The sequence below is a fragment of the Bemisia tabaci genome, chromosome 1 (assembly GCF_918797505.1).
Source record: "Bemisia tabaci chromosome 1, PGI_BMITA_v3".
Lineage (NCBI taxonomy): Eukaryota > Metazoa > Arthropoda > Insecta > Hemiptera > Aleyrodidae > Bemisia > Bemisia tabaci.
This window is the reverse complement of record NC_092793.1, coordinates 88,775,392-88,788,721: the sequence shown is the minus strand read 5'-3', so window position 1 is coordinate 88,788,721 and position 13,330 is coordinate 88,775,392. Positions and strand designations below refer to the sequence as shown.

Sequence of the window (13,330 nt, the reverse complement as noted above, 5' to 3'; positions counted from 1 at the left end):
ATAAAATAGAAACAGCAACTTTACCTATTCTGTACGCTTTTATCTGATCCTTACCGGCAAGAATTTAAAGAAAGGTTCTTGGAACCTAATCAAAACCATGAACGGATATGAAGAGCTGGGAAAGAGTAAATCGATGGTGAAACTGCTTAAATACGTATTTCGGTTTGCGGTATTGCAGATTTCTTGTCATACTTACTCCAGTTCCTTCATCAAAAAATATTGAACGGCATTTCTTGAAAACTTCGCTTGTTTTTACTCTCAATGTGAGGAATTTTCTGTAAAAATTTCAAGCCATGATGTTGGTTTGGTCCCCTTTCAAAAAATAAAATAGTAGCGAATATTTTGAAATCCCGCAACAAAGATACGCACTTTTGCTGTTTCATCGTCGATATATTACTCCTCTACGGTAGCCAAAAAAATGTGACTTTCGACGATCTCCGTCATCACATATCGAAGGAAAAAGTTCCAGCTTTCAAATTCTTCATTCAATTAGAGAAATTACCCTCGACATCATCAGCAATGAAGTAGGTAACATTAATTTTGAAGCTACTTTTATCCTTAACTTAGGATGGGATGAAGTGATCTGGATGCTTGTTTGTCTTTGGGAATGGGGATGGATGAATAAAAACAAGGAGCTTCATCCTATTTTAAGTGACATGCCACTAGCTCCTAGAATCCCCGCTTAAAATTATCCGGTGTAATTGTAAGAAAGGGAGTGACACCATGCTGTACTTTCAAGAAAATAATCTTTTCGTTCTTAGACTCATGCAGAAGTTCTGAAGACTCCAACTGTAAAAACCTAAAGAACCGTAGGAGGAAGCTCCTGAAGAGCCTGACTGGGAATGTGAATCAGCATGTGTTGATTAAGATTTTCTCCTACACTGACTGGAGAGGGTACGACAGGTGCGTTGCGTGAAACGTTATCTTTATTGAGATATTATATGGGCTTAAAAATGAATAAAATAACTCATTATGTATATGCTCCTGTTAACAGCATTACTAACGTGGACGGCCAAACTGATCACTCTCTTAATTATCTCGTCTCATTTTTGTGTAAAGGATTTTTTTTTACATTTCATTTAGATTCGTTTTGTTGACTAAAAATGCGTATAAATTGATACTTCACTTGTCATCTCACGTGATTTTTTTTTTCTCCTAAAAATTCACACTCCTGCCTTTCAAATTTGGCCACCATCTTGGATTTGGGGCACCAATTTTGACCGGAGGACTTTTTTTACTTCATTAACGAAATTTGCGACCAAAATTACATAGGAAATGACATATCACTTGCCTTACCTCGTACAAATTTGAAAAAATGCACCCTCCTGCCATTGTAATTAGGCCGCCATCTTGGAATGGGGGCACCAATTTTGACCGGGGGGTTGTTTTGACTTCAAATATGAAATTTGCGACCAAAATTACATGGAAAATGACATATCACTTGCCTTATCACGTAAAAATTTGAAAAAATGCACCCTCCTGCCTTTAAAATTTGGCCGCCATCTTGGATTAAGGGCACCAATTTTGACCGGGGGGTTGTTTTGACTTCAAATATGAAATCTGCGACCAAAATTACATGGAAAATGACACCTCACATGACAGGATATGCACAAGTGAAAATATCGATATTCCGGAGGCTTTATTATGGGCGCCATTTTGAATTTTAGGCATTTTGAGGGGTGCTCCGGGATCGGACGGTGATAACATTTTAGGATACTGTTTGAGAGAACCTACTAATGATGTTTACTCAAGTTTTGATTACATTTTACATTGTTAACGGCGTTCTAACAATGATTCAACGCGAAAATTCGGCAAAACATAGCGAAATCAGGACCCCCTGCCCCCCCGGCCCCCATGACCTCAGAATTTTGGGCTCACTTGCGAAATTGAACCTTCTATAGGTAAAGATGATATCCTGAAAGTTTCATGCTTTCTTCCAGAAATGCACGATTCTGGGAACTTTTCCCCCTTATCCGCCCTACTATAACACTGAGGTAGCAGATCAGCGCCCGGCAGCACTGACATCAGTGCTTAGGTCTGTTCCAAAGGCAAGTGCTACTGATCTGAGCACTTGCCATTTTTACCAGGGGAGCCGTGTTTTTACTGTGCATGTGACGCATGTGACGTTTTTGCTCGGGAGTCCATGGTGTTTTCGGCCAGTCACGACTATTTTACCACGCTGCGCTCGCCGTTCCTCCACCCACGAATTTGCATAAAATTGGTTCGATTAGTTTAAGTTGTCCATTTCGGTGTAAGGAACACTCTCTAAAAAGTCCCTTAAACAGTTTGTTCGTTTTGTCCATGTTCGGGACGAAAAAGGAAATGACGAAACCGGTAAAACTGATCTTGCGAGGTCTGCATAACTCAAGGTCTCGATAGCGCAAACAGGCTTATTGTTCCTCCCCGTCAACATGGACGCGTGCCACCTTTTATGCGTCTCCTTTTTTGATCACGATTTAACACTTCCGTCGTCCTAGCATAGCTAGTTATTATTCTACTAGCGGAAAGCCCGTGACTATAGTCACGGGTCTAGATGCTTCACCAAAAATTTAGTTACGGGGAGCATTAGGCCGATATTGTTTCGGGGATGATGCCACTATTCGACCACATGGGAGCTTATTTTGCCCGAGTGAGCGTGCCATTTCACGACGATACCGCTATTCGACCACGCAGAAGCTCCTGCTGCCTACACTGAAATTGAGGGCGAAATGAAATGACGTTAATTTATCTTCTCCAGTTTGGTGAAATGCTATTTTTTAAAAACGTTCCAAGTAATCGTGCAATTTTACGATGAAACAGCTATTCCACTATTTCCACGTTCTTATTTTATTTCAATCTCCCTCTCACTGCTTTCTTCTTTTTACTTTTCATTTCTTCTGTCTGTTTTCTCCCACTATCATTATCTCCTTCTTCTCTCTAAATGTATTCTAGCTTATTTTCTTTCACTCTTCTTGTTCTGCACCATTCGTTGTTCTCCTTTTCTTCATGGTCATCATCAGCATCAGCATCATAATCATTATCCTCATCTCTCTCTTTTAGTGTTCATGTGCTCGGACGGGAAGTAAAAAAAAATAAAAACAGCTTAATGAATAACAGTTAAGAGGAGCAACTACTTTACTGACAAACGCGGTCCCGACATGACATAAAAACAAATTAGCAGACAGAGGACGTCTATTGCACGGACGATGATACCACTCTTCGACCACGTGAGAGCTTGTGTTGCCTACACTAATCATTGAAGGCAAACTGTCATTTCACGACGACAATACCGCCATTCAACCGTAGAAACTCGTGTTGCCTACCTTGAAATTTAAGGTGAACTGAAATGGCGTTACTGTAATCTTTTCCTGTTTGGTAAACATTTTTTTTTTTTTTTTTTTTTTTTTTTTTTTTTTTTTTTTTTTTTTTTTTTTTTTTTTTTTATTTTTAATTGGAGAGATCGGCAATCCACTTGATAAGTGTTCAGCACAATTTATGGTGAGAGGTTAAGAGCGTGAAGGGGGTCTTGATCCGGTAGACAAAAAAAATGTAACATAACCTAAAACCTACCAATGTGTGATTAGATTGTTTTTTATCTTAATCTCAATTTATAAAACTCGACACATTTAATTTATTTAAAATTCAATTAATTTAAAATCAAATTCTTTGTCCGGCAAATGTTACTGAATTAGGATGAACTTAGATTAAACGGGATAAATGCAGTTTTATGCTTATCAATCCTTTTGCATCTGGAAAATGCAAAAACTTGGTATTACGGACGTTTACGGTTGGATGCGAATGAAACTCTGGGTCCTGTTGGTTTTTGGTTCGACAAAACATGCCTCCTCCGCAATGCATTTCTGAAATGTCAAATACTTTCAAAATGGCAGCATGCGAATCCACCCGTAAACGTCCGTAATACCAAGTTTCCACCATTTTCCTCGCCATTTTGGAGTTATTCAGAATTTCAAAAAATCTGATGACAGATTCGTCTTATTCATACCGAAGTGTCTCCTGATACCAAATTTCATGCAAATTCACCGATAAGCAGCCTAATTTATTCTCTTGCCGCTCAAGGTCGCCATATTGACCGCCGCCATTTTGAAAAGGACAAAAATTTTCCGAAAAAATAATGGCAGAATCGTTTTTCTCGTTTAAAAAAACCTATGAGAACCAAGTTTCATCCCAATTCATCGACGAAAACGGGGATTTAGATTGCCGATATTTTGAAATTTAACCGGCGGCCAGTTTGTCAATAATCAAGAGTTTGACTTGCGGTTTGTGCCAAAAATTTTCTTTTTTAATTCTCTTTGAATTGATGTGTCACAAAGGAGATGTTGCCGTTTGAAAAAAAAAGTTGGGACCCGCAGCCCCTCCCCCCTCCGGGGAGAGGGGGGGCGGGGGGGCAAAGTTTGGGGGCCCTGAAAGTAGCTTACATTGATCTTTGAACATTCCCGAAGTTTTGTTTCAAAATTTTAATTAGGTAAAATTTTAGAAGGGGTGGGAGGGACTTTTGGGACGCCCTGTATACTTGAAGATAGAATATAGGTGAGTTGAGTAGAAAAAAAACGAACACAACAAACGCATTAAATACAACAGGCGCATCAAACACAACAAATATAGCAAACTCATCAAATGCGACAAACACATCAAACTTGACAAACGCATTAAACACAACAGGCACAACAAACACAACAAGCACATCAAACACATCAAGCACAACAAATACAGCAAACTCATCAAACACATCAAACACGACAAAAATACATGAAACATCAAACACAACAAAAACATCATACATAACAAAAACATCAAACACAACAAACGCATTAAACACATCAAACACAACAAACACAGCAAACACAGCAAACATATTAAACACGACGAACACTACAAACACAACAAATACATCAAACACAACAATCACAGCAAAATCTTCAAACACGATAAACATCCCTTTTATCCCGGTTAATATCAATACATCCCGTTTTATCCCTATCTATATCCAATATTACCCATATCTATCCTGATTTATTCTATCTATCCCGTTTCAAATTGATTATGCCACTTTCCCATCCTGTTTCATATCGGACAATTTATCAAAGATCGATTAACAAAGATCGATGTATCGAAGGGTGGGATAACCCTACCTATCCTGTTTTATCCTTATCTCATAGAGTACATAGAGTCGTAATGTAAGTGGGAGAGCTGGCGCCACTTTTAAGCATTTTCCATGTCCCGAATTCCGAGACTCCTGTGTGACGCCGGGTCACTTTTTCGATACATAATCGATTTTTTGCGATACACGGGTACCCGGCCATCCGATGACAACAACAACAACAACAACAACAACAACAAAGGAGATAGGAATTACCACGTATTCCACACCGCCATTTTGGATCGAAAATGTATCGAAAAAGTGACCCGAACTCGGCGCACACCGGGCTCGGAACTCGTCGAGCAGAACATGGCGCCAGCTCTCCCAATCATATTACGGCTCTATGTACTCTATGCCCTATTTTTACGGTTATACACTGATTATTCTCCTTTTCTCAAACTTTCTCCATTTAACTCAATTAATATCAATGTTGTTCTCCATCCCGTTTTATCCATGTCTATCACATTTTATATCGAACTATATATCGAAGATCGATAGACATTACCCTGTTTTATCACTATCTATCCTGTTTAATTCTTATCCACCCCCTTTCACACTGATTATACCCCTTTTCTTAAAATTCCTACCTTTTATCCCGGTGAATATCAATAAATTCCGTCTTATCCCTGTCTATCCTGCTTTATATCGAACGATATATCAAAGATCGATATACAATACAATATTTTATCCCTACGAATGAAACCCCAAAATATGATGGTAGGGGTGCAAGGCATGCCATAAGAAAAAAAAATATAAATAAAATTAGTTGGGGGGGGGGGGGGGCTACGGGAGTTAGGAAAATGAGCTGTGAGGGGAGGGGTAGAATAAATGCTGGCAAAAAAATTAGAGCTAACCTGGCAATGATTTAAAAAAAAAAAAAAAAAAAGTATAAAATCCGTTGACTTGGTCGAGAAATGGAAATAAAACATCAGCTGATAGCAAACAAAGGTTACCAAGGAAACCAAGGAATGGAACTTTCATAAAAACAGTTTAGTGGAAAACAGCGTAAGTAGAGCACTTACGTTAATTACCGTTTATAAGTAAACGGTAAAAGCGATTTAACCGAAAATCTATACAGTTCTTCATCAGATCAAAATGGACAAAATTACAAAATTTGAGACAGCTAACGTAAATCTAACGATAGTTATCGTGAACGAAAGAATTGCTGACATAGATCCGGTAACTATTATAGGTGGGATGGGATTATAGGTGGGATGGGATGGGATGGTCCTAGATGGTTAGTGCGAGCCATTCCAAACATCTTACCCGCAGACGTTCGAGTTGAAATTTTGTTTGCCATCGTAATTTTATCCAACCGTCATTGTCGTGTTTGAGCTACTGCATGCGAGCGTAAAATGTGCCACGTGTTCTTAGAAGGCGTAGGTAATTTGCCGAAACTGTCACCCGGTTTTGACTTGCTCCCCCCCCCCCCCCCTCCCCTGGGTTGACAACAACTCGGATGTATTGGGACTTTTTTGTGAGTATTCTTTACACTCAAATAAACAACTTAACGAAAATGCTTAGTGATGTGGGTCGGTAGCCGAAATAAATGAGACGCTGATGATCACTCAAAGATGTTTATTATAACGATTTACGATTATAACGAAATCACGACTTGAACAGGAAGGGGCTGGATCTGGCTGGTGGCCTGTGGCCTGTGGCCAGTCTGTCTGTGGGTGCCCCGTTGCCAGGTCGGGCACACACCCTATTGAGTAAGGCTATGATGCCACATAGCCTTACTGCACCTCCCGATTATTTTTTTTTTTTTTTTAAAAAAAAGCACTTGGTGCGTGATTATGTGTGGGATATTTCCACATTCATGTTGCTTTCTGAGCAAAATAAAGCTGTATGGAGCTTAGTAATGTAGCCATTGGGCTGAGAAAATAATAATGTCGCCATTGGGCGTAATGAATTATTTATGTAGCCATTGGGCTTAGAAACTGATAATGTCGCCATTGGGCGTAATGAATTATTTATGTAGCCATTGGGCTGAGAAACTAATAATGTCGCCATTGGGCGTAATGAATTATTAATGTCGCCATTGGGCGTAATGAATTATTAATGTAGCCATTGGGCTGAGAAACTACTAATGTCGCCATTGGGCGTAATGAATTATTAATGTAGCCATTGGCTTAGATACACTTAATGTCGCTATTGGGCGTATTGAGTAACTTATGTTACCACTAATTTACTTGAGATAATTACAATACAAAGGTTAGGGGTGGGAACCCCAGTCATAGGTACTTTTAAATTGGTATTTCATTTGACTAGTTTCATTTTATACATTAATTAAAATCAATATCACAATTAAATAGATTGAACATTGTTCACGAGGCAAATACACAGGAAGAAATGAGTAGTAACTTGCTTTGATACACAGTTTTTTCATATTAGTACATCAGGTAGCACTCTAATTATTTCACTTCCTTACAAAGTCATTTCCGAGTTTTTTGGGAATACCTCGTCCACCATGTCTTAATTTTTGATTGAATGGGCTATTCTTATTAATATTTATGACCTCCTTAGGTGTTGAAGTGCTTGGTTCTGTCTCAAATCCCAAAAAATCTTCTTCATCTGTACTTTCTGTCTCCTCATTTGTGACTTTTTCTTTTGGCACATTAGGTTCAATTACAGTGATTTCACTAGAGTCATCTGATGAGACAGAGTTAAGGGAATTTTCAGTTGGATTTTTAATCGGAGGAGCCAGATTGAAAGTTTGAATTGGAGCAACCTGATTAGCAGCATTTATGTTATGTTCATTATCAGTGTTCCCTTGTGGTAAATAAAACAAGTAGGGGTTAACATCGTTTTCTGTCCTAGAATTACAATAATTTTTCCTTAGAAATTTTGAGTTTCGTACAATGGTTCCCCCGTCTTCCTTAGATACTAGATATGATCTTGGAGCTTCCAACTTTTTAATTATTCTCCCTGGATACCAGCGGTTATCTTGTTCTCTAATGAAGATCTTTTCATTCTCTAGAAACTCTTGTTTAGGTTTACTACTTTGGTTATAGTGACTCTCTGTTTTTCTCTGATGTTCCCTCATTTTTTCTGAGACATTGATGATCTGAGGGACCAAAACTTTTTGAGACACTGGTACATTTGTTCGGAGGACTCGATTCATTAGCAGTTGAGCAGGAGACGCTCCAAGAGCTGGGATAGGAGAATTGTTATATTCCAAAATAGCAAGATCCAAGTCGCCTTTGCTTTTTGTGACTTTTCTTAGCAGCATTTTGGCTCTTTTCACCCCGTTTTCTGCCATGCCATTGGATTGTGGGTATTTAGGACTCGATGTTTGGATTTTGAAATTGAACTGTTTAGCGAATTGACTTAACTCAAAAGAACCAAATGGCTGGTTATCTGCAATGACAAGCGCTGGAATACCGTGAATTTTGAAAATCTCTTTAAAAAGTCTGATTACTTCTAAAGACGTTTTATTTCTCATGGGTCTCACCTCAAGCCATTTCGAGTAGTAATCGGTTAGAATTAAGAAAGATTTTCCTGCAAACTCTGCTATATCAGATCCTACCTTGTGAAACGGCAAGTTAGGAATGGTGTGAGAAATCAAAGGCTCCTTTACATTTTTTGGTAGAAATTTACTACACGTGGGACACGCTTTTATATAATTTTCTATGTCTTTGATATAAGTAGGCCAGTAGACAATTAATTTAGCCTTTTCTATTGTTTTGCTGATCCCTAAATGCGAGTCTCCATGCAGTAATTTTAGGTAAACTGTTTTTAATTCAGTTGGAATGATTAATCGGTTTTTAAAATATATAATATCGTTATTCATTGCAATTTCATGCCTGATCTTATAGAAAGGTTTAAGGGCCTCATCGTTACAACTGTTCCAGTCTTGTAAATGCATTTGCTTCACACGTTCTAACATTGGGTCACTACATGTAGCTTTTTGCAGTTCTAGGAATTTTGGGGTTGATAATTCAAAGTTGGTCTCAATACAATGAACCACCTCATTTAATGGGATAAAATCCTCTGGCTTACCATTTAAAAAGTTTCTTGAGAGCAGATCGGCTAGATACATATTTTTTCCTGGAATATATTTTACTTCTAGGTCATACGGTAGCAGTTTGAGTAGTAGTCTCTGTAGGCGATTTGACATAATTTGAGAAATATTTTTCTGAAAACTAGGCTCTAAGGGTTTATGATCATTTTCAACATAAATTTTATAACCATATACAATGTTATGAAAGCGTTTGGTTCCAAATACAATACTGAGAAGTTCTTTTTCGATCTGTGCGTAGCGACATTCCGCATCAGATAAGTTACGAGACGCAAAAGCTATAGGTCTTTTTTCTTGCAAGAGACAAGCTCCCAGACCAAATTGAGACGCGTCACATTGCAGAGTTATTTTTTTTGCTGGGTTAAAATTAGCTAGACTGCTTATTGCACAAACTGCCTCTTTTATTTTATTGAAGTTCTCAGTATGTATCTGTTGCCATGTGAACACAGAATTCTTTTTAAGCAGTCCTCGAAAAGGCTGAATCAGGTCCGCAAGATGAGGAATATATTCACGGACATAATTCACACTCCCCAAAAAACTTTGTAATTCCTTACGATTATTTGGATTTTTTAATTGCAAAATGGCCTCCAAGTATTCTGGATTTGGGCTAATTCCTTCCTGATTGAGATCGTGCCCCATGTAATTAATAGATGTCTTTTTAAATTGAAATTTAGATTTATTAAACTTAATATTCAGTTCCTCTGCTCTTCGCATTACCTCTGCAAAAGCTCTGTCATGCTCTTCTTCAGTTTCACCGCAAATTAGTATATCGTCAAAATAGATGATTACATTCGGAATATCACCGAAGTATTTGGTCAATACTTTTTGAAAAATTTCTGGGGCACAAATTATTCCAAACGGTAGTCTCAAAAATTTGAAACTTCCAAACGGTGTGTGAAACCCAACGTACTTTGTTGATTCTGGAGACAATTTACAATGCCAAAATCCATCCTTAATATCTAGAACAGTGAACAACTTTTTGTTTGTGAGTTTAAGTTTAATTTCTTCAAAGGATGGTATGAGAAAAAGTTCTCTTTTAATATGTTTATTCAATCGATTAGGATCTAAGCACACCCTGATGGATCCATCATCTTTTTCCACAACGACTAGGTTACTGAACCATATAACATTCTTGACATCATTTGAGATTATGTTCAAAGATTGTAATGCATTTAATTTATCTCGCAGGGGAGTTCTAATTTTATGCGGCAATCTTCTCGGTGGATCATTTGATGGGATTGCATTAGGTGAAACAAATAAGTCAACTACGTCTGGAAATTCTCCAACGCCGGAAAACTGTTTGGGAAATTTTGCAAGAACTGCAGCTTCATCAGTGAAGGCAGACACATAATCTATTTGTTTTTTAAAAATTAGGCCAAGTTGTACTGATGTTTGTAGGCTTAACAGAGGGGTAGAGCCTGTTTTGGTTACAGTGAACTTAATTGTATAAGGAACACTAGTATTGGGTAATTGACATTTTAAGGTTACGTTACCAAAAGTTTCGATAGGAGCTCCGCCATATCCCAGAACCCTTGTTGTATTGGGAACTAAATCATCACTTAAAGTCTTAACTTTTTGATAAAGATGCCACGGTAAAATATTTATTTCGGCACCGGTGTCGATTTTGAAATCAATGAAAGAATTATTAACCAGCAATTGTTGCATCCAGAACTCATTTGTCTCAGCGGAAGAAACTACATTTACATTTACATGATTTGATTGATTAGCATGATGCGTTTGATAGCTTGCTTTTTGATTGCCACCCGCACTCGCTTCACTTTTAGAGCTTTTACCGCACTTGCTCAGATTATAATCAGTAATAGGGGGATTTGAAAAGGACTTTGGAAAATTATGTGGAATGCAACTAATTTCTGAGATATAAACATAATCTGAAGCTTCGACTTCATCAAGGTGCACTGAAGGTGCTGAATTTTCAGGACAAATCACTTCGTTAATACGGCACATTTTTTCAAAATGATTTCGACCCAAGCATTTTTTACACTGCTGCCGATAAGCAGGACACTGTCGCACAGGATGTTGTAGACCGCAGGAACGACAATCAATGATTCTTGACGGCTGCTGTTGATTGGGCGAGTTGTACCTGCTTTGATGGTTGTATCCTTGTCCGAAGTTGTTGTTTCGTCCTTGTCCAGAGTTGTTGTTTCGAGCTCGTCCAGCGAAGTTGTTGCCTTGATTTGAGGGGTTGCCTTGAAATCTTCCACTATTGACTAGATCAACACTTGATGCTTTGGGTTGATTGACTTCATTCGACCTTTTCTTTCCTGCTTCGACGGAGAGGCACAAGGAAACTACTTTCTCTAGCGGCAGTTCCTCGCCGAGGAGACGTTCTCTCAGTTGAACATTATGGATGCCTATGATGATTCGGTCTCTGATAAGTGAATCTCTCAGCTTTTCGAATCCACAATCTTCGGCTAATTTTCTAATTGCCATATAAAATTGATCGAATGATTCCCCTTCTTGTTGATCTCTCGTATTGAACAAGTATCTACAGTAAGCTATGTTTAGTCTAGGCTTGGCAAATTCAGTTAGAACTTTTAGAAGACCATCTACTGTCTTCTTTTGAGCGTCAGTAATGATGAGGGTGTTAAGAATTTCTTCTGCGTCAGTGCCCAATATATTGAGAAAGATAGCGACTTGGACTTTCTCATCTTTCTTGTCTAATTCGTAGCCTATACTGTAATTGGACCACTGTTTTTTGAAACGTTTCAGGTTTTCATGGACGTTTCCACTGAGAGAAAGGGGATCAGGAGTTCGCAATTCCATTGTTTTAATTGCGAGTATGAGAGATTCTTGAATGCAATAATTGCTTAGCCTATAATAATGATAGGTGCCTCATCTGGTACTGTTATCAGTCATAACCTTGAAGCGCATGGAGACTAAGACATTATAAAAATTAAAAACAATTCGAACTAAATCGATAGGATAAAATTCACTGAAATCACTGTAGCTGTGGATTCTGCTTGAGCGTCATGTCGGGGGATGAGTTAAAACAATCTATTTACCCATTTTCTTCTGATGATCTGCGGCAGTGAGCATGGTGGCCTAACAGGTGCATGGCCAGTCCCCAGTTCTTAGCTGATCAGGTGAATTCGCTGATTTCTGTCACGTTATCCTCGTCGCCATGATGTGGGTCGGTAGCCGAAATAAATGAGACGCTGATGATCACTCAAAGATGTTTATTATAACGATTTACGATTATAACGAAATCACGACTTGAACAGGAAGGGGCTGGATCTGGCTGGTGGCCTGTGGCCTGTGGCCAGTCTGTCTGTGGGTGCCCCGTTGCCAGGTCGGGCACACACCCTATTGAGTAAGGCTATGATGCCACATAGCCTTACTGCACTTAGATAGACTCATCTATAGACGATTCTTCATGGAAGAAGGAAACAAAACGCTCCCAAGTCTATGCTTCAAAGAACTTGAAACCCTATCTGACTTAATTAGCAAAAAGCGTATAAAGAATGAAGAGCAGACACTGATGGACTCCGTTTCGAAGGAAAAAAAATGCGTTACTTTCCGCTTATCCGCATTTTTTTCTTCTTTTTTTTTCCTATGTTCCTAAGAGAATTTCTGCTTCTTCCGAAATTCTCTTTATCGAGACAAAATCGCTCGGGACGAATGGTCTTAATTTTGCGGAACCGACTATATCTTTGTGTTCTTTTTTATAACCTATGTGATTTGGACAGGCTCACAAGGAGCTCCGGGAGCCCAAGGATTACCGGGCATTGATGGTTTACCTGGTTTTGATGGTGACAGAGGTTACCCAGGCCGCAATGGACAGATGGGCCTTATCGGAGAGAAAGGAATAGCTGGAGATGATGGATTACCTGGATTAACTGGTCTCCCAGGTTCAAGAGGTGAGTTTTAAAACTTTGATACGTTTACAAAATGTTTAAACCTACTTACTTGTATTCAATTTTTACTCATTGGCACCTACACTTTGCTCATCTATTGAACATACATGTTTGCTACTACACAGGGTAGTCCAAATTTTTCTTGTCAAGCTTTTCTCCTGGTTACCTTAGGTCAGACGAAGAAGTCGAGGACCGCAGAAATGAATCAGTCCCCCTGGAATCCAAATTTCATTGTGTAAAGCCCCTTATCGGGCTACCTTTGAGGGATACAGAGGAAAGCTGATTCCGAAAGTCGCA

The 13,330-nt window shown here is 38.7% G+C and overlaps 1 protein-coding gene across 1 annotated transcript in view; it reads left to right on the top strand.

The window, feature by feature from the left end:
- The window catches only part of vkg (Collagen alpha-1(IV) chain viking), a 216,624-nt gene that overhangs the window by 188,448 nt on the left and 14,846 nt on the right, over nucleotides 1-13,330 (top strand). Inside the window, exon 29 of the mRNA XM_072296889.1 lies at nucleotides 12,866-13,036. Coding sequence (XP_072152990.1) covers nucleotides 12,866-13,036 — 171 coding nt within the window. The remainder of the gene's footprint in view (nucleotides 1-12,865; nucleotides 13,037-13,330) is intronic.